Raw genomic sequence first — 21,749 nt, 5'->3', positions numbered from 1 at the left:
AACTTCATATATAGTTGAACTAGTTAGTTGATTTAATAAACTACTTTATTTTACTATATATAGAAGTAGTTTGTTTTTAGTAAGTACTACTTTATTTATTTATAGTAAGTGTTTAGTAGTTGAACTAGCTAGTTGATTTAATTAATAAAACTACTTTATTTAACTATATATAGAAGTAGTTCCCGCATCGACGTTGGCGATGCCTATCCCGCATCCTCGTCGTCGTCGACTCGGCGGTGGAGGCTTGCTTGATCAGGGCCATGTTCGGGACTGGGCTCCACCGGGCTGGTATTAGGAGGTGCTACCTTTCGGGGGACGTAGGTTGGTGAGGAGGCAGCCCATTGTTGACCCGATCCTTGTTTGGTGACGGTCGCGTGGGCCAGTGACGGTGCCGAGGCTTCCGAACACCGCGGAGGTGGTACGTCACCGTGTCAGCGAGGAGGACGAGCACGTCCGTCGCTACATGGTTGCATTGGAGGGCAGGTTCGACAATACCTGGCAGGTTCTTCAGGGATCTCACTGGAGCTATGATCCTGTGATGGTTCCTTATCTTTGGGTGTCCACCGCCCGCATCGATACCCGTCGGGCGCTACGGTTCTAGTTGTATTAGTGATGCTATATTAGTGATAATATTCGACGATGTACGGATACCAAGAGATGATGTACTTTTGCTTATAATTATTGAATGCATGCTAATTTGAATACTACTTTATTTTATGATTTGGTTTTGCTTATTTTATAATTTGGTTTTGCTTATTGAATGCTCATATTGGATAAGTTTTCCTTCATTCCCGTGTGCTAGACAATTTGATGTAATAATGCACTCGGAAATGAAAGGAGGAGCTACGTGCATCACCGATAGTCAACCCGTGATTAATAATCTAGTTTAATATTTGAATTATGAACATAGGCCGGAAATTTCGTACTCGGACGACGAAAACCGCCCGGGGGAGTGCGACTGGTGCCACGACGACCGAGGTATCTGCGACAGGTTCATTGAGCTGGACGAAGATCGTTGCTTCAGCATTAAGCTCGAGGAGACCTTCGATGTTCATACGGTACGCAACCGACGACAATAGTTTTTTTCGTAATTACTCATGACTTCAACTATTTTAATCATGACAATATTTTTCATCTTTTCCAATTCGACTAGCTTATCCCATACTTTGCAAGACGCTATGTCTTGGAGAGGATGGGTTTTGAAGACCATGAAATTTTGAAACCCAAAAAATTATCCTAAGTACCCATCATGGTGTGGATTTTCAAGTAAAGTTGTACAATGCTCAGAGTGTAACCCATTTTGGTTGCAAAAATTGGGAAGCACTTTGCAAGATGTATGGTCTTGATGAGGGTATGTTTGTCACCATGGATCTTGGTGATCCTACAATCGAGCAAGAGAGACCTTCGATTTAGGTCCTTGTGGATACACCTCCAATTCTCCCCCCATGTGAGCTTAACATAGTTATTAAGTAATTTATATTGTTTATTTAAAAATAGTTGACAACTTATCTCCATTGACAGCTTATTTTTATTCTTCAAAGAATGTGCGGAAGATGGTAGACAGAACCTACTACACCGAAGGCTCCGAATTAACTTATCAGGAGAAAACTCATCTGGTCACATTTTGTACTGATCTTGAGAATTACAATATCTACAATCAAACTCCTCAACATTATGGTCAATACGTGCCACTAGTGCACGTGTTGAACTACGGTAACTACCATGGAGATACCCTGGTAAGATTTTTTTACTATTACGACATCCGTGATCTTTTTGCACACTTCTAAAACTAGTACATCATTGATAACTATGAAGTTATTACTATGTTTTTCAATAGATAATCCTGAATGATTGTGTGCCTCATCTGATGTATACGCATGGTAGCCTTCATGTTTTGAACATACAACCAGATCGTCCTATGAATCTCAACTGTCCATACCGGGTTTCTAAAAGAAGTGGAGACATAACAATTAAAGAATGGAAAAAAAATGTATGGACAGTCGTAAGGAGCTTCTTGGAAGCAATAAGCAGCGAAGGGCAAGAATTGGAGACAGGATGATCGCCATTCTTCATAATGGAGAGTCAGGGTCTATATTGTTTTATGCTATTTTACCTTAAGGGAGTTTAGGTCCTATCTGATACTGATGATCATGTGCTAAGAACAATTATGTAGGGTTGGATTCGATGACTATGAGGATGATCGCATGACTTATTATTAATAACGAGTAGAAGTTGTATGATGATGCATAGGACTTGTTATTATATATGATGATGTATGATGCGCATGCATGAGCATGTTATATCAGCGGGTGAAATGAACATAGCAGCACCGTTGATATAAGAGAGGACACTTCTCTCTATTAGCTAGCTAATAACAACCTAAAAATAACCCCCAAAACCCCTAAAGCAGCCACATTTGTAAAAAAAACATGAACTTTTGGTCCCGGTTGGAGCCACCAACCGGGACCAAAGGCCTCCCTGACTGGGCTCGACGGACCGGCCACGTGGAGGCCCATCTGTTCCGGTTCGTGTTTGAACCGGAACTAATGGGTGGAGGTATTAGTAACGACCCATTAGTTCCGGTTCATGAATCGGGACTAAAGGCCCTTACGAACCGGGACTAATGGGTGTTTTTCTACTAGTGAATGTCCGCATGGAGGTGGCTGCATCGTCGACAACGGTGGAGGGCAAGTACTGAATTTATATTCTTGCACATCGAGCCACACCCTCCTGGCATGTCCCTTATTTAAACGCATTGTTTTCATTCTTCATTTTCCATCTTGCTTTGCTCCAGGGGAAGAGATAATAGGCCAACACATTTTTGTGGTGGAGCTCTAGGAACATTCTGTAAACCAAGTATTTGTTCTCACAATTGCTACTTTAAATTCATCTGGTGCTTTGGTTTGAGCTTCTTTAGTCTCCAAAATTGTATGCAAGGCAGACATGTTCCATTCACATGGTATTCAATAGATAACCTTTTGCACATTTACAAATATGACACTTCACCTGCCTGCTTGCCACTAAAGCTTAAAATTTTCTCTTACATAAAGTAGTTCAGCATGAAGCAACAAAGGTGTTGTTTGCCCATGGAGCCCAATATATTTGGATTCATTTCATGGCGAGTTTACATTGATCTATTTCATTCAATATAGATAACAAACTTTGTTGTTTATATCTATTGAGACATGCCTTCATTTTCCCTTTATAGGTATTAGTTTCTTGATTGAGTTGGTCGCAGCTGTCGTCATGTTTTTAACCCTGCTGCCCCAGTTATACTTCAGCATGTAGAGTCTTTTGTTCTTATATGTGTTTGACACATTTTTACATGCACCTAATATCGATCCGTTTTCTTCATGTTGTACGATCTTTAGGTGACATATTTGCTGACTAACCTCTTACTGATAAATGACAACGCCTTCTTCATGCAGGTGACTCACCACTGATGGTCGATTGACGTCGAGACTCGAGAATCATTTGCTTCAGCCCTGATGACCAGTTATCCAGATGTCAAGATGTTTCGACGAAGTTTATATTGCTATGCCATATTAAAATAGTGCTCTTAGATTGGCTCAAACTACTACTATGGCCTGCTTGTGTTATGTCGTACTAAACCATCTCGATTCTCTTGGTAGTTTCAGCTGCATTTTCTACCACACTCCCCAAACTAATTTGAAGGAAACATACATGAGTTGCTTGATGTCAGTTTACTAATCTTGCCTTCTTGATAGTTCCGTTTTAGTCACTGTAGATACCTATTTTTGTAAAAATGTTGAAATATCTTCTCCAGGAATATGGTTTTTTCTTTTTTTTTTTTTTGAAACGGAGGCAAAAGCTTTGCCTCATCCTTTAAATAAGAGAGAATAGAGTTTGTTACAAATCACCCACGACACCACATGGATTATTACTCTCGCGATATGAAAGACCCTAATTTTTTTGCACGGGCGGTGACCCAAAGGTTGGCCTCGGTCGTGATGGTGTTAAACAAGATAGTCGGTGGAGCGCTTTTAAACCTAAACACTCTTGCATTTCGCTCATTCCAAATTGTCCATGACACAAGCATGGTGAGGGAGGCTTTGGCTTGACGGTTTGGCGTGCCGGCGTCACAAGTGCTTGTCCACCAAGCGTTGACGGAGTCCAACAAGTGCCATGAAGAGGTGTCCAACTCGAAGATGTGAAATTTTTCAATGACCAACGCCCACAGCCTTAGAGTATAGCGGCACTTGAAGAATAGGTGTGACCCGCTTTCTTGCACCCTCTTGCAAAGTGGACACAAACCACAATTTGGCCATCCTCTCTTGGCTAATCTGTCTGCGGTCCAAATTCTATCTTGAAGTGCCAACCAAGCAAAGAACTTTACTTTGGGGGGACCCCAGACCTTCCAAACCATTTGGTCCATGGGTGAAAACACCATCCCTATGAATTGCGCCTTATATGCCGAGGCCGCCGAGTAGTGCCCACTAGTCGTGTGTTTCCATAAAATGTCGTCCTCGGCGAGCGCATCAAGATGCACCTCATCCAATAGCATCCAAAGGGTGAAAAATTGTGTGATGAACTCAACGGAAATAACGGTTGGAGGCTTGATCTTGAGCATCCATGCGTTGTGCTTGATGGCCTCGCGCACTTTCCACTTCTTTCGCGAGGAGACTTCGAATATTAATGGTGCAATGTTCTTTGGCTTGCGCCCAAGAAGCCAAGGTGATTCCCAAAAAGGTGTCTTCGCACCATTGCCCACGGTGATAGTGGTTGACGCATAGAAAAAGTTGAGGTCCTCCTCATTGCACGGGTTGCCCATCCCGACCCACAACTTGGTGGGCTCCTTCCATTCATACCAAGGCCACCGCAGCCGCAGAGCACGCGCGAACTTTTCCATGTTGAGTACCCCAAGCCCCCCATACTCAAGTGGCCTACAGACAATTTCCCAATTCACCTTGCATTTCGCCCCCGTCGTCTTGTCCGAGCCGGACCATAGGAAAGCTCTCTCAAGCTGGTTGACTTTGAGGAGGATACTTGGTGGGATGATCAACGGTGTGATGAAGTAGATCACTTGGGAAGTGAGAACAGACTTGACAAGGGCCGTGCGCCCAATGGTGGTGATGTTTTGACCCTCATACGTTGTCAACTTGGATGCAACCTTGTCCACAAGAAATTGAAGATCCACCAACCTTAGCTTCCAAACAGAGAGGGGGAGCCCCAAGTACCTCAAGGGGAAAGAAGCCCTAGTTGCCGGCAGATTTTGAGTGATATGATCCAAGTCAAGATTATTGCAACGAATGGGCACCATCGAACTCTTATGAAAGTTGGTGCAAAGTCCCGTGACCTCGCCAAATCCTCTCAAAATATTAGCAAGATTGTCAACATCCTTTTTGATCGGAGCCAGGAAGATGGCCGCATCATCCGCATAAAGGGAGGTTCGCATCATGGAACCCCTACCCCGAATTTTGTGGAGGAGCCCCTTTCGCGTAGCCACATCAAGGATTCTTTGGAGCGGGTCAATGGCGATGACGAACAGAAGCGGGGAGATGGGGTCCCCTTGCCGGAAACCACGACCATGCTTGATTGGGTTGCCGGCAATGCCATTGAGGATAATCCTCGATGATGAAGAACTAAGAAGCGCCGTGATCCAATCCCTAAACTTGCTTGGGAAACCTCGCCGCTGGAGAAGGCCCAGTATATATTCCCATTTGACTGAGTCGAATGCCTTGCGAATATCTAATTTGAAAAGGAGGGATGGGGTCTTGCTCTTGTGCAGGCGTCGTGCAAGATTGCGAACATACATGAAGTTATCATGAATACTTCTCGTTTTGATGAAGGCGCTTTGGGCATTGGAGATGAGGTCCGTCATGTGCGGAGTGAGCCGAGTGGAGAGCACCTTTGCAATAATCTTGGCGATCGCATGGATGAGACTAATAGGCCTATAGTCTGCAATCCCCTCTGCCCCATCCTTTTTTGGCAAGAGCACCACATTCGCAGAGTTGAGCCAGTGGAGGTTCGAAGTGTGGAGGGAGTCGAAACGAGCAATGGCCCTCATGAGGTCGTGCTTGACAGTGCCCCAACACTTTTTGAAGAATAGGCCCGTGAATCCATCCGGACCCGGGGCCTTGTCATTTGGCATGTCGTTGATTGCTTGAAGAACCTCCATCTCGGTCATTGGAGAGTCAAGGCCATGCATGTCAAGGCGTTCCATATTGAGCTCCTCCCAATTGAAATCTTTTGAACTTTTCGCTCCTTTCTTCATAACATGAGAGAAGTGGTCTTGGATTAAGTTTTCTTTGGCTTCATGTTCGGTGACCCAACCATGCTCGTTCTTGATTCGATGGATATGATTTTTTCTCCTCCTAGCATTAACCCGGCGGTGGAAGAATTTAGTATTGGCGTCACCTTCTTTGAGGTTGGAGAATCGCGCACACTGTTTCTTGCGTGATCTCTCGATCACGGCCAAAGCAATGACCCTTCTCTTAAGTTTTTTCTTCACTTTCAGGCCAACGGTACTCAACTTTTCTTTGAATGACGAGGAACTTCAACCATTATTGGCGAAGGACTGCTATCTGATTGTCACTAGCCTCCTGTGTAAATGCTTCGCTTTCAATATATTGTACTATCTCGCTGCCCTATGTGCTACTCAAGCCTGATCTATTAAACATTACTTGGTCTATTCCTTTGTGCCGAGCTTGATGTGCCTCAGTTGTACTCTGTGATATGTACTTTGATTGGAAAATTCATGAGGTTAAAGATTTGCATTGCTTTTGGTGTTGAACTGTGCATTGATTACATACTTCAGGGCGTGCTTCTTAATGATTTAGCATTACCTGCTTGACAAAAGGTTAGGACCGGCACCCTCGCGCCAAGGCGCGTTGCCGATCTAGTATAAGATGCATGGAGTCACTAGTGTAGAGCCTCTCGTAAAACGTCCCTGGTGTGACACCAGTCATAAAAACAGACTTGTTGTTGCTTTGACGGAGCGTGACCAGGCTCTTCACAACCATGCTGAAGTCATTGTGAGGAAGGTCATTGAGGAGCACAGACACTTCTGGTGGTGGATGCTGGAACTGAAGGCAGTGGCTCATGATGGCCTCGACGGCAGTCGATACCAGTGTTAGCGCATTTGGGCCAGAAGAGCAGCCCAAGTCGGTGATCGCCATCTTTCCCGGGAACGAGGTGCCGCTGCTGCCGCACAAGTCACCAATGGCTGCTTCTATCAGGGGCTTCATCCGGTTCTGCTGAGCGTTCTGCAATTGATTTCTACTTCTTCAGAAAAGCTACAGTATTCTTTTAGCTAAATGTCGTGCTTCTTAACTTCCCCAATTCTTCTTTTAAATCTCAGTAACATAAGCTATATTGTGAGCGGATCTTGATGAAAAAGTTTCGAGAAACCAAGTGTAATAAAACAGATCAACATGCCATAGAAACGATACTATTGAATTAATCAAGAGAGAAGAAGATACTTGAATAAGGGAGTTGCGGGCATATATAGCTTGTTTCCCCATCTCCATGATTCATATGGACCATATGATTGGAGGCCATGGCTTTGCTTGGAGCAGAGCAAAACTCCAGATCTTGAATCTGAAGGAACCAGATAGATAGGAAAGGAAAAGATAAATGGGGAAGTAGTGCTCAATGTACTGACACTTAATGTTTCTGAAAGACTGACTATTGGGCAAGCCGATGGGAAGGCTGAAAGGACAATAATTTTCCCCCTCCCTGGCCGCTCCCGCGAGCGCCGCCGAGGGGAAACCCTAGCGCGCGGCCTCGGCCCTCCTCCTTGCTCTCCCCTTCCCTCGCCGCCGCCCCGCGTGCCGGCGGGCAAAGCCCGGCCAGCTCGGGCGGCGGCGGGGCCTCTTCCTCCCCCCGCACGGAGCTGGATGGCGTGGGCCATCTGGGCTGGGCGGCGGCGCGGCGTGAGCTCAGGGCGCGGCGGTGCGGTGGCGGTGGCTAGCGACGGGGGCGCGGCCTGCAGGCAGCGGCGTAGAGTGGCTGGGGCTTCTCTGCTCCTGGCGGCGACGATCTTGGGCGCGGCTCAGATCTGGCGCTGCGGCGGCGCGGGTGGCCTGGGCCCCTGTTGTGGCGGGGCTCCGGCTCGCTGCAGGTGGTGGCCGGCTCCGGTGGCCGCCCCTGCTGCTGCGCTCTCTGGTGGTGGCGGGCCTGCCGGCCCCCGGCCGATCCGGCGATGGCAGGTGCCGCGGGCTGTGCTCGGCGTGGATGGGGCTGCCATGGCGTGGTGGTGGCTCTTGGCGGTGGTCGGGACCGTCTCATGGCGGCGGCTGGATTCTTCGGCGTCGGCCCGTCGGTGAGCGACCTGTGCAGGCCTTCGACCCCTCTCTCGGTGCCCGGGTGCAATCGTCGTCGGAGGGTTGGCCCGTCCCTAGCTTTGGTCCATCGTTCGTCTCGCGCCCGGGTTGCAGGACCGATCTCTCCTCGCGCCTGGCAGCAGGACCGAGCCCATCTCGCGCGGGGCTGCAGGACCGCGCTCGTCTCGCGCCTGGCGACTGGACCGAGCTCGTCTCGCGCATGGTGCAGCAGGACGAGTCGATGGAGGCCAGATGCTTGGGGGCGCTCAATCTCTTGGTTGGGGTAGCGGCGGTTTCGGGTGAGGTGGTATTTAGGCCTTGGAGGCCGGGGCGGTTGCCCTGGTGGTGGTTCCGCGGTGCTCATGGGCAGAGCCCGTGGCTAGGTGCTGCCCGGTGACTACGGCCCTGGGGGCGATGTGGTTACCGGGGTGTGCGTTCGGTGGCAGTGAGTGTTGGCCTGGGTGAAAACCCGCTCTTTCTTCGGACGGACCGGCGGCGGCGAAACTCGCTTCCTTCCTGAGGGTGTCGTCGCGGCTCTCATTGCCCGTCGTGTTGCTCTAGGGGAAACTCTGACCCTCAGGTCGGGCGGTGGCGACGCTCTGGTGTCGTTTCCTTCCTGAAAGTGCCGTCTTGGAGCTCACGGTTCGTCATAGGTGGCTTCATCTCATCGCAGTGGCGTGTTCACGGCGGCGGACCCCGGTGGCTATTGTAGTGCTAGGGGAGGTGTTGCTGCGTTCAACATCTTTGTATCCTGCCTTGGGTGCGTGCGTATGTTTTGATGGCGTGCGTTTGTATCGTGCTGCTATGGATTGTGCTTTATATATAAAGCGGGGCGAAAGCCTTTTTTGATAAAGGACAATAATTTTACGGCTGCAGTTCAAAGGACGGTAATTTACTGTGGCTGCAGTTGAGTGTGTCGAGTAAAGCGAAGGCTGGAAGGACGACATTCTGATTGGAATCAAATGCACAGCTAATGCATATAACGCCAAGCATCCAAACAGTAATTACAAAGAGTGGGGAAAACGTACCTGAATACCGGAGTTGCGAGCATAGCTTGTTTTCCCTTAACCTTGATTCATACTCTATACACCACCTGTTTGGAGGTCATGGCTTTTCTTGGAGCAGAGCTAAACTCCAGATCTTGGATATGCAGGAACCAGATCAGCATGGCAATGCTCAAAACGCACTGGAAGTTCAATATTCCCTCCGTCCCAAAATTCTTGTCTTAAATTTGTCTAAATACGGATGTATCAAGTCATATTTTTGTTAGAATTGTGTCAAATATTATGGTACGAGGTAGGTTACAGTTGAACTTGGTTTTGGACTGTGTGTAGACAGGGTAGGAGTTGTGTCCTAATTGGACACCTGTATCCTAGGCCTCTCATATATATTGGGATAGACACACGATGTAACCTATGCCAACATAATAGCACAGGCACGCGGGGGTGCCGGCGGCATGTGCTGGTGCCCGGGCGGCCGGGGTGCGGTATTGTGACGGTGTCATGGGGAGGAGCGCCCGTAGTCATGCTCCGGGGATGTAGCCATATCGGTGAACCTCGTTAACAAATCACGGTGTAGTGCCTCGTGTGATTGTTTGGTCCTCGATAGATCGACGGAGTGCCTTGGATTATTCTAACAAGTGGTATCATGAGCAAGGTTCGATTCGAAGGCTGGAGATGTTGATTTAGAGGTAGAGCAGAATTTTTCGAATCGATCGGTGGTCGAGATCTGTGACTGGAGAAGATCGATGGTAGCGGCGGGAGTTCTGTTGGTGTCGGAAGCAATCGGTGAAGCACGCAAACGTAGGAGTCCTGCGCCTGAGCGGCGGCACTTCGCTAGGGCAGGCGCGTGGCCGGGCGGCAGCATGGCCCAGTGGGGTGCTCGCGGGTGGTTTTGGTCGAGCCAGACCGAGCAGGCAGCGCGGAAGGTGGGCCAGCAGCCGAGGCGGCAATGCTTCAGCGGCGGCAGCAGCCGGGAGTCGACGAGATCGGCTCGATCTGATCGAAGGTTGCGGCTGCGCGAGCGAGAGACAACGGAGCAGCGACAACGCCAGGTTAGGGCAACGCAGGAGCCAGCAGGTGCTGTCAGGTGGCCAGGCGGGGCTGACCGAGCCGGACTAGGCGCGGGCGGTGGCATAGCAGGTGGCCCATGACTGGGCTGCACTGGTTTCGAGCTGGCAATGCCAATGTTAGGCTGCTCGAGCTGAGACTTGTGCATGGCCAGGTTCGATGTGTGGCTTGGGGAGCTGCAGGGTGTTGTCGTGCGTTGCGGGCATGTGGCCGGAGGGCAACCGGGTCGCAAGCTGGAGAGCTGCAGGAGGCTGTACGTATGTGTGCATGAGATTTGTTGAAAAAACTATCGGTTCCCAAGAAGTGCTGAAACGTGTTTGGAATATGGGATCCATTGGCTGCCATCACATTGATCTCACGTGTGAACAAGATAAAAGAGCAAGAGAATAAGAATTGGTCAAGGAAGTCCACGTGCTGCTATGGTTGTATAAAGTTGATTGAACTGGTTGTTACACGTGCACAGATACTGCCGAGGGCTATTTCTGGAGTTCTTTGCCTGTTACGTTGAGATGGCAGATTGGCAGCAATGGTGTTGTTCAACAACGCAGTCAGACGTGAAGTTGCGTTGCACAAACAGGATCATGCAAACACAGGGCGTCAATCAATGCACAGATGTGCGGGGCGGAGACGACGCAGGATGGAGCATGGTTGCAGTCGAACATACACGGCTGGGTCGGACAGGACTGTCTGACGGATCGACGAGGATGTCGGTCAAAGCAGAAGACGGCGGTGATTTCAGCGACGACGACATAGGAGCGTGATGCTGATGGTGGCCGACTTCTGGGGCGTGGAAACACGTGGTGCAGGCCTAAGGGCTTGTGCGGCTTCGACAAGACTATGGCGCAGGGTTGATTCAAGGCAGTGAATGAGAGTTTGAAATCGACGGAGCGCGGGGGGCAGCATAGCGCAGCTACATGGAGTCATGTTGAAGGTGGAGCTGGAGTCTGATGGATGACTATGCTCTGTGCTGATGGAGGGGCTACGATGTAAGATATCGGAGAATCGAAGCCTATTTCAGCGGGACACGTGGATCGGACTGGGCACCAGTGGTCTGATGGAGGCGTGATACTCGGCATCGGTCGGTGATGATCGGTGGTTCTCTGCAGTAGGGGTTAGAGTGGTGTGGGTCCGCAGCCCTAGAGACTCGACCAGGACAGCAGAGGCTCGACGCGGTGATAGCGGCAAGGCGTGCGGTAAGCACGGGACACAGCGACAGACCAAGGCACTGGTGGTCAGACATGTGGTCAGACAAAGTGTGCAAGGGTGCTGAAGCAGTGTTGACGAGTACCAGATTCAAGTTGGTGACTGGGTCTATCGGTGCTAGTTGATGGACAAGAGTTGACCGTGGAGAATCTGAGAAACTGGCGGAAAGTCTAAAATTGTCAAAAGCTGAGAGAGTACATGGCCGTATATTCTATGGTGTTCAGTGCACATGGAAAAGTGCGGATGACAAATACAGAAGGAGGCGGAGTGCTATAGCTGTGAGACATGTCAGAGACTATCCAAAAAAAGGGTGAGACAACTGTGAATTTGACTCAGGGTGACACAAGGCGACGGTGAAATTCCTTCAAGTTTCAGATAGACGGTCAAGAAAGAGCGGTGGCATTGAGTTCAGGTAACTCTTATATGTGGCGTCCAATATGCGAGTTGTTCATTTTCACGCAGACAGTGATCGGTGTGTGATGGTGTTGAACGGATTCTTCGAAAGTTGGGAGTACAAAATAGAGTAATGAGGAACTTAATTTTGCTCGAGGGTTGACTGTGAAGAAGACGAGAAGGGACTACAGTTGCAGGTGGAGTCACATGGAGTCTGGGAGTAGCAGCGGTGCTCATGGTGTATCTCAAGTCCAATGTACATGGAGATTCGACGCACGGACGAATTCAAGATGGTGGAGAATATTCGCCAAGGTGGAGTTTGTTAGAGTTGTGTCGAATATTATTGTACAAGGTAGGTTACAGTTGGACTTGATTTTGGACTGTGTGTAGACAGGGTAGGAGTTGTGTCCTAATTGGACACCTGTATCCTAGGCCTCTCATATATATCGGGGTAGACACACGATGTAACCTATGCCAACATAATAGCACAGGCACGCGGGGGTGCCTGCGGCAAGTGCCGGTGCCCGGGCGGCCGGGGTGCGGTATTGTGACGGTGTCATGGAGAGCAGCGCCCGTAGTCATGCCCCGGGGATGTAGCCATATCAGTGAACCTCATTAACAAATCTCGGTGTCGTGCCTCGTGTGATTTCTTGGTCCTCGATAGATCGACTGAGTGCCTCGGATTATTCTAACAATTTTAGTATTAGATACATCTGTATCTAAACAAATCTAAGACAAGAATTTTAGGACGGAGGGAGTATTTGTTTTTCTAGGCTTCTAGCTGGTTATTGAGGCAATCACTGGACCAGCCAATGGAAAGGCTGAAAGGTTGGTCCAGTTCAAATCTAACTTATAAAGGATGAAGGGGTAGGTAGTCACAACGAAGGTGGCCACGTCGCCTTTAAATCGCCATGAACAGTACTCGTGCCACCGCCTGTAAATTCCGTGCCCCGCCATGGGCATTTTAGTCATTTCACGCGCAGGCATATAAAAGGCAGCCTCCCCCGTGGAGAAGACCTAGCCGCCGCCACCGTCCCACTCGCCCCCCTACTCGTCTCCTCCTCTCTCTCTCTCGCTAACCCCTCACTCTCCCCATCGCGCCGGCTGGTTCCGGCCAGCTCCGGCCCGCGCGTCTCCCCCGCGATCCCCGCCTCCTCTCCTGCCGCCGCCGCCGGAGAAGCTCGTCGCCGATGCCGGTGACCTAGCCCGCGCGTCTCCCCCGCGACCCCTGCCTCCACTCCTGCCGCCGCCGCCGGAGAAGCTCGCCTCCGCGCCCACAAGCCTCGGATTCGGCAGGATCCGGGACGAGGAGGGGTGGATGAGACGGGGGAGGAGGAGGAGGGGAGTGTGGGGGCGTCTGGGGAGGAATATCCCTGCCGCCTCCTCCACTCCTGCCTCCGCAAGCCGTCGGCTCCTCTCCTCTCCCCGTCGGCGCCAGCGTGCTGGTCGCGGGGTGTGAGGAGAGCGAGGAGAGGGAGGGGGAAGATGCATGAGGAGGAGGAGGAGGAGGACCAGGCGGTGGCGTGCCCGCCGGATCCGAGGCGCGTGGGAGGGCAGCAGTGGCGCGTTGACCAGATCGAGAGCGACCCCGATGGAGGGGAAGGGACCGGTAGGCGCGTGCAGGCTGCACAAGCTTGGGGGATTGGGGAGATGGCGGCCAACCGAGTTTCTTCGATTGATCTGGACATGGCCATGGCAGCGCACGCAAGGGGCGGAGGCGAGCGACCCTCTGGAGCCACGCACGTCGAGAGGTAGGAGCCGTGTGACCCTCCTCTCCCCTTCGCTTGTCTCCTCCTCCACTTCCCTTCTCACTCCTCCTCTCCGATCTAGGCTGCACATCTGCGTCCGCGACGTATTTCTCTCTCAATTTTTACTGCTTGATTCTCTGGTTTTCTGACAATTTTTACATGATTGCAGACCTGAGTGCGTCATGTGCACCAGCAAGGTGTGCTTCCATTTGGCAAGGTGATACATGCCTCTGCCCTTTCTCTCTCACAATAACCAATATTTCTAATATTTTTGTGTGATGATTCTTCTGTGAGATGGATCTTTCTAATATTTCTGTTTGATGAAAGTTGTAATCAATTGTCTATTTTCTTGGCACTTTATTATGTGATATCTGTTTGGGGACCTTACTAATATGTGCTAGCTTTCTACTGATTGAAGGGAGGAGCTCGAGCCGCAACGGTGGTCCACGGCGCCATGGCCATCCTCCTTGGCAGGAGGAGCATGCGCCGCAGAGACGGCCGGATCTGTCCAGCCCTCGCGCTGCTGTCCGTCCACCCTAGGGCGACCTGCTGATTCCCGGAGCTCATCACGCATGGTACCTTTTAGTCCTGTTGATTCCCTCCTCATGTGGCCTGATTCATTACTACTGTGCAATATGGATCTCACCTTTTGTTGGTATTGGCTATAGATGCAGAAAACGGAAGCCTCATGAAGCCTGATGCATTACTACTCTGTGCAACATGCATCTCACCTTTTGTTGCTACTGGTTGTAGATGCAGAAAACGGAACATCTGCCTCTTTTTTGGTGCGGAGATGAGCCCCTATGGTAAATGAATCTGCGGTAGATCCACTTAATTTAATTCATTTTTGTTGCCTTTAGCCATTTATGCGGTTCTAAAAGTGACTTCACATGTGTTCATCATCTATTGGTGCAGGTATGCAAGTACAGGTCATTTTATAAGAAGGGGATGCATTATTTTCTGGTTTGTGATTCTCCGTACAGAACAGAGAAGTTTCTCCAATTTATTTCTTCCCTCGGATTGGACTGATACCAGTACCAACTGTGAATTGGCATTTTTGAGTCGTCTTGATACTTCCATAGTAATCTAACAATGTCTTTGTAGTGGTTTACCTTTTTTTTGCAGAGATCATTTATTATTGTTGTAAAAAAATAACACTAATGTATATCATTAGAATTTTGCAAGAGTAAATATATAAGATGCACATCTTGTTTATACAGTATCCTCACTGAAATCATTCAGTTGGAGCATGTGAATAGAAATAAATGCCTGAAATTTCGATGATCGTGGTTGGTCGCTTGCCACAGATCAGCAGTGAGATATACAATATGGTCAGTTTACTTTTGCTAGGCCATGGTTAGTTAATCATGTATTGCCAGGATTTTCCTTCGCGTCTATTCCTTATGGGTTGTTCTAGAGGCAATTTGGATTTCTCTTAGATACATCCATGAGTAAGTAATATTTAGTAGTTATCTTGACCTATTAATCCCATTTGATTGCGTTGCGGTAACAAGGAAGAAGGGTCGGTTTATTTTCCACTGAGAATATAGGATCAGCTAGGACTAAAAGGTCGGGTCCCCTCCTATTCTTTGCATTCATTCATTTGTCTATTTGCTTGGAATGCTTCTACAAAAGGACTAAGTTATGACTGCTCACTGTCACTATGTCAGATACCATTTTATTTATCTCATTAAGTTGTATTGATTGGCAAAAACACCTCGCAAATGCCAAAAAATAAGCAACTCCTCTTGATCAGCTCAAGAGGACCTCCGGTGGCTTCATGGTATTTCTTAATGTATCTATATACCAGCCGAACGGGCAAATACTCAAGTGACTGAATGTGGTGACTATAAAAGTCAGAACCGGGTACTTTTATCTCTTGTGGAGAATATAAATATTTTTGTGGGTGCTCTTGTGCACATATAAAAAATTGAAGGTGGTCATGATTCAGCTGACTAGGTTTTTTTCTATGTGAAGGAAAGAAAAAAGTTGGTACCTAATAGAACCAAAGTAATTGATCCTCTTCTGTACATTTGTAGAAATAAAACAGAATAGCTTGCAAAGTAGTTTTGATATCATTTTTGGAAATAGCATACAGGTAGTCATGGCAGGTTTTCTATGATCCAAATAAGAGTACACATGCCTTTATTTTAACATACAGATTAAATGTTGACAAGTACATTTTGATTGCTTAGTCAGTGTATTGTCCGTTCAAAAAAAAGTCAATGTATTGATAATAGTTTGGCTTCCTTGGTAGTGTAGATTCAAGGAAATTTATAAAATTCATCCATTCTTTCTTCACCTTTTTGTATTTATATATGTTCTGTACTGTTGAGTTAACTCAGTTGCAGCTATAAAAAGTCAATGTATTGATAATAGTTTGGCTTCCTTGGTAGTGTAGATTCAGCTAACAGTTTTGGTTCCTACTATTAAAACATATACTGCTTTTTAAGAGAAACATACCTAATGTTTTATTTGATTAACCCTGTATGTATAGCAAATTTCTTCTAATTTGTTTTTCTTAAGTGCTGAAGACTTCCATAAGGACGCAACTACAAATAGTTCTTATCTTCAGAGGGTAGCCTTAGTCTCTCTACCTTTTCTTTTTTGGTGTTGATAATTGGATTAAATATGTTAGATAGCTCCTGAGTATTTTGATTTGTTCTTAGGAAAATCGTTTACGCCAAGAGATAGAAGACCTGGAGAAGGACACTGGGTATAAGTTGAGAGTTCTCGCACAAAATCATCCGGACACACCGTAAAATGGATAGATGACCCGTTTGCGCCTCAAGAAGTCATAGGCAGGACCAAATGTATGATGGAGCGCACGACCAAAACCTATCCACATAAAATTCATGCATTCTTTCTTCACCTTTTTGTATTTATATGTTCTGTACTGTTGAGTTAGCTCAGTTGCAGCTATAACAAGTGAGCTCTATATTCAATTCAGCTAACAGTTTTTGTTCCTACTATTAAAACATATATTGCTTTTTAAGAGAAACATACCTAATGTTTTATTTGATTAACCCTGTATGTATAGCAAATTTATTCTAATTTGTTTTTCTTAAGTGTTGAAGACTTCCATAAGGGCGCAACTACAGAATCATCCGGACACACCGTAAAATGGATAGATGACCCGTTTGCGCCTCAAGAAGTCATAGGCAGGACCAAATGTATGATGGAGCGCACGACCAAAATCTATCCATTTTGGTCGTGCGCTCCATCATACATTTGTGCCTCTAAACTTAGTTTGTTGACTAAATTGTGTGGTTCCCTTTTGCCGTTCTCTACTCTTTTTGCCGTTTTAACCGTAAAATATGATATATGATATAATGGTTATTTGTACATCGAGCAGGTGATGCAATTACTTTCAATAGTGCTTCAGCTCTGCAATCGACAGTTTGACCTCATGCTAGGGCAGCCTCAGCTAGTTGCCTCTTCTATCAAAGGTAAAGAACAAAAGCCTTTTTATTGATATTGCTGTATGGAAAGTTTACTGGAAATTATGATTCTAAGTGGGTGTGAATAACATGCTTTGTCTTGAAGTAATGACATGGAAAAACTATAGTTCCCATACTAAACTTGGTATTTTGATTCACACAAAGTTTCCGTCTATTGATGATTAAACCCATACTTGCCATATGAATAAAGTGACATCAAAAGGAAACTGAACAACAGAGAGAATTAAGGATGCCTTATAAGCATGTTTTCACTTAAGATAGACTAGAATGACTTCGCAAATATTTCTGTCAATATAGATTGTCAAGTAGCAGTAGCTTATACAGATAGCTGTAGTTGTTGGCTGCACATTACAACTTCATGTTATTCCGCTCTCACCATAATAATCATTTTTTTGTTCCATATAAAGTGGCAGTAGGTTCTTTTGTTGCCAATGATTAATTATCTGATCCCTTGAGGCATTAATATCATGCTAGCTCTGTATATTGCTGGTGGTCTTCCCACTGTAATTCATTGTCACCATGCTGCTAATTTTGAGTTTTGCTTGTCTTGTACTCACATGTAATTCCTTTGTTCCATCTTTGTTTTATTATGTGCCAGTGCTGATGGAAGACATCCTGAGTCCTTATTGCATGCTAGAGAACAACAACTATCTTGTTGGTGATTCCCCTGATATTTGGTTCTACAAGTGTGGCATATGGACCAATGAAAGCAAAGATATTCTGAATGTAATAGCTATATGGGTTGTGCCAAATGGTTTAACAGTGGAAGCGTCACGCTTAAGTACCTGTGGAAGTGTATTATGCAAGCATTATCAGACAATGCAATGACACCCTGTTTGTACATTCACACCCTTTGAATGCCGCAATCAGACTAAGAAGATGCCTAAATGAGCTGTGAGGCTGCCTCCATATAAGTGTTTCTGTAAACCGATCTATGTCATTCTACTACATGTACTGCTATCAGCAAAGTTTGATAAATTGTATCTGTCGTCATATCCACACTAAGGGCCTGTTCGGAGACTTGCTAGCTTCTCAAAAGCTTCTCATATCCAGCTTCTAGCCTCACTTCTCACTTCACGTGGAGTGAAGCAAAGTGTTCTGGAGCGAGGCAGCTTCTCCCCAGCACCTGGGTGAGCTGGCAGCCCAACGGGGGCGGTGAAGCCCAGCTTCTTGCCACCTTGGGCCGGCTGGAAGCAGTCCATTTCGGGCTAAACTGCAAACAGGCCAAAAAAAGAGAGAAACGAGCTGGGCGTGGTCGTCCTGGTGCCGCTCCTAGCTTGGGAGAGTCGCTCGGGTGTCAATGGCGTCGGGGTGTAGCTCCTCTGAGACATGGGGGCGCAGCTCCTTGCAGCAGGCGCGTCGGACGGCGGCGAAGATGGGATCCAGCGGGAAATAGACCGGGGCGGCCGGATCTGTAGTCACAGGGGGCGATTTGGCCGGCGACGGGGGCTGCCGAGCGTGGTGGCCGGAACGGCGGCGCTAGGGTTGCAGAGGAGAACGAGGGGAAGGGAGTTGTGAGCGAGGGGTTTCCTGCGGGATCGAGCGAGTTGGAGGTGAGGAGCGAACCGTTTTTCTTGGCGGTGGCAATCCGGCCGTAAATAACTGCAGCTTCCGATTCACAAATACGTGAAGCGGGGAATGGTCGCTTCAAAAAAATGGACTGCAGCCCATCGTGGCTTCCTGGAGTGCAGCTTCGAGAAGCTATTCCGTTCGGCCAGGCTTCGGTCAGAATTTTTCAGAAGTTTAGAGTGGGAGGAAATCAGAACAGGCCCTAACTTACTCGCTTTTCTGAACATTGTATTTTTTTTTCACTTGAAAACCGATCTAAGTTAGTCTACTATCTGTAATACAATTCACATTGCATTGTCATCTACTCCCTCTGTTCTCAAATGTAAGTCTTTTTAGAGATTCCAACAAGGGATTGCATACAGAGCAACATGAGTGAATCTTCACTCTAAAATATGTCTATAAATTTGTATGTTGTAGTCCATTTGAAATCTCTAAAAAAAATTATATTTAGGAATGGAGAGAGTACATCTCCTACTTACTCACTACTAACATTCTTTCTAATTCGCTTCTTGCGCCATTGGCGCAACCGGGTCATCTAGTAAGGATATAATAACTAACAGCCTGTCACTAGCATTGGCACTATCTGCTTTAGATTGGCAGAGTTTGTTAAGCTGGTATGTTTAAACTGTTCAGCACGGGATCCAGTGACAAAACCAATAGTAATAACATATCACTGTCAGAGGTAACATTTGTTTTAGAGATTAGCAGACTTGCTGTTCTGATGTGGCTAACTCGCTAAGCGTGAGATCCAATGGGAAAAAACAAACATTTCACACATTTAATAACTAATCAAACATTATCATGTATCCGGTAGCCAAAACCTTGCAACTAATGCATTTACATCAAGCAAAAAAATACTGAACTAGCATTCGGCCTTCGAATAGGAATGCGCCCCAAGGAAAATAAATGGCAAAATGTCATGACAAAACTTGGAAATTTTTTGAGGATGACGTCGAAGTTCTGCTGAAATTTAGGACGTAACCCTTGGGCGTCATCCTCGGTTGCATTGTGGGATGAAAATAGAAAAGACAAATACTTGGCTAAAACAGTGAAAAGATTATTTGAGCAAGTCGATTTTTTTTCTTAAAGCAAAAATAAACAAGCCAACTAGACGTAAGTGCATACTACTTCCTCCCCCCTCCTCTATTTCTCCCATCCTCCCAGCTTGGTATCGCCATGGACGTCAGCCACTACCCAGTCCAGAGATGGCTTGGTGAAGGATTTTGATTACCTGAGAAGCATCTTCACGTTTTTACACTCTGGCATTTGCTCAAGCACTATGAGGGCATCGCCGAACCAGTCGTTCGCCCAACGCTGATCCTGATCACTATGCAGGACTGCAGTGTAGTAGCTGGGCTGATGGAACAGAGTAAGGAGCATGATTAAGGACAGAAATTAAGAATACAGTGACAGTCACGGACCTGAATAACTGAAAGCTAGAATAATGTCGCGGCATGAACATGTACTTGGACAAACAAGTCATGCACTTTTACAATATATAAAATAGTATATTCAAATAACAGAATAATAGAAATGTGTAAAATCCATAAACATAGAGGAGAAGCAATCCATAAACATGGAGTTGCCTTCTAAACAAGTTGCCTTCTAAAAGGTTGGTAGACCGGCCACCAACTCACCGTCCTGGATAACAAACCAAAGGAAACTGTTAACAATTTGCCTTAAAGAAATTACTGGTTCAATCTCATCAAATGTGGCATACCTTTGGGAAAGCAAGCAGTCACACCACCGGCCACGGTCATCAATTCATCGTGCCTTGGCGACCGACAGAGTCAGCATAGCTAATCCGGCATGCTCTTCCTGCAGCAAGCTTCTGTCCAGGCCCCAGCGCCGCTCCGCGATCCTCACGAATTCGTCCATCACATCTCCAAAATGCTGCACAACTATCTGTTCATACACGGCCCTTATCTGGTTGGCGATCCAGCTTGGGGTGACGAGCGTGTTGTCCAAGCCGCTTAAAAAGTCATGCACCAGAATCTCCTTGATCGAAAAGGACCCCTCTTCTTGGATGACCTCCCTTATATCTTCCTTCGAAGTCCCATAGACTGGCACATAGAAGGAATCAAACTTTGCCTTGTCGATTACACCCTGTCGATCATCACGAAAGATCAATTACTTGTGCCTTCGTCCGCAAATGATAAAATTCTATGCTAAAAACTAAGAATTTGTACCTCTGAGGCCATAAGGCTTAGAACCTGAGCAAGAATGTCCCAGATGTGAAAGTGCGCAATGCCATCAGAATGCCTCCCTATAATAGAAACAACCATCTGTCCTCCCGGGACTAATTCTTTGGCTCTCAGCTCCAGGAAATGTCTGAAGTCCTTCCTAAACTGTTGTTCATATGCCCCAAGGACCATAGGGAGCTTCTCACGCCTAGCATGCTCATCAATGTAGTAAGCCGGGATCTGGTTCCTCGTTAGAACTTCAGGAGCCTGTGAAGATAAAGGTTTTGTTTACAGAATTGGCAAGTTAATACAATGGATCGATTCATCGAGCAGTGTCAAACTCACACCTTTGACAGCCAGTGCAGGCTACTGGACGAGCACACAAGATGCACGGAGCTACTAGTGAAGAGTCTCTCGTAGAACGACCCTGGTGCAATACCCGTCACGACAACAGGCCCGTCGCATCGACGGAGCGTGACGAGGCTCTTCACCACCGTGTTGAAGTCATTGTCAGGCAGGTCGTTGAGGAACACACACAGTTCCGGTGGTGGCTGCTGCAACTGAAGACAGTAATCATGGATCGCCTCGACAGCGACCGACACCAGTGCTAGCGCGTTTGGGCCAGAGGAACAGCCCAAGTCCGCGATCACCATCTTGTCAGGTAATAAGGTGGTGCTGCTGCTGCATAAATTTATGATGGCTCTTTCTATCAGGAGCTTCATCCTGTTCTGCTGAGCGTTCTGCAGTTGATTTGAACTTCTTCAGAAAATCTAGTATAATCTTTCAGCTTCTTAGCTTCCTAATTTCTTCTTTTAAATTTCAGAAATACAGTTACATT

The 21,749-nt window shown here is 47.1% G+C and overlaps 2 protein-coding genes across 2 annotated transcripts in view; both read right to left on the bottom strand.

The window, feature by feature from the left end:
• LOC123066489 (anthranilate O-methyltransferase 3-like) overlaps positions 1-7,521 on the bottom strand; it is a 29,035-nt gene extending 21,514 nt beyond the window's left edge. Inside the window, exons 1-2 of the mRNA XM_044489558.1 lie at positions 7,460-7,521; positions 6,862-7,239 (exon numbers count right to left, since the gene is read on the bottom strand). Of these exons, the coding sequence (XP_044345493.1) occupies positions 6,862-7,239; positions 7,460-7,521 (440 nt within the window). The remainder of the gene's footprint in view (positions 1-6,861; positions 7,240-7,459) is intronic.
• Positions 7,522-19,345: 11,824 nt separating this feature from the next.
• The window catches only part of LOC123066488 (probable jasmonic acid carboxyl methyltransferase 2), a 2,883-nt gene continuing 479 nt past the window's right edge, over positions 19,346-21,749 (bottom strand). Inside the window, exons 2-5 of the mRNA XM_044489557.1 lie at positions 21,259-21,651; positions 20,918-21,178; positions 20,449-20,834; positions 19,346-20,369 (exon numbers count right to left, since the gene is read on the bottom strand). Of these exons, the coding sequence (XP_044345492.1) occupies positions 20,493-20,834; positions 20,918-21,178; positions 21,259-21,651 (996 nt within the window). The 3' untranslated portion in view covers positions 19,346-20,369; positions 20,449-20,492. The remainder of the gene's footprint in view (positions 20,370-20,448; positions 20,835-20,917; positions 21,179-21,258; positions 21,652-21,749) is intronic.

Source organism: Triticum aestivum, chromosome 3B, assembly GCF_018294505.1.
Source record: "Triticum aestivum cultivar Chinese Spring chromosome 3B, IWGSC CS RefSeq v2.1, whole genome shotgun sequence".
In the NCBI taxonomy this organism is placed as follows: domain Eukaryota; kingdom Viridiplantae; phylum Streptophyta; class Magnoliopsida; order Poales; family Poaceae; genus Triticum; species Triticum aestivum.
The sequence above is the reverse complement of the archived record's forward strand: the minus strand, read 5'-3'. Positions and strand labels throughout refer to the sequence as shown.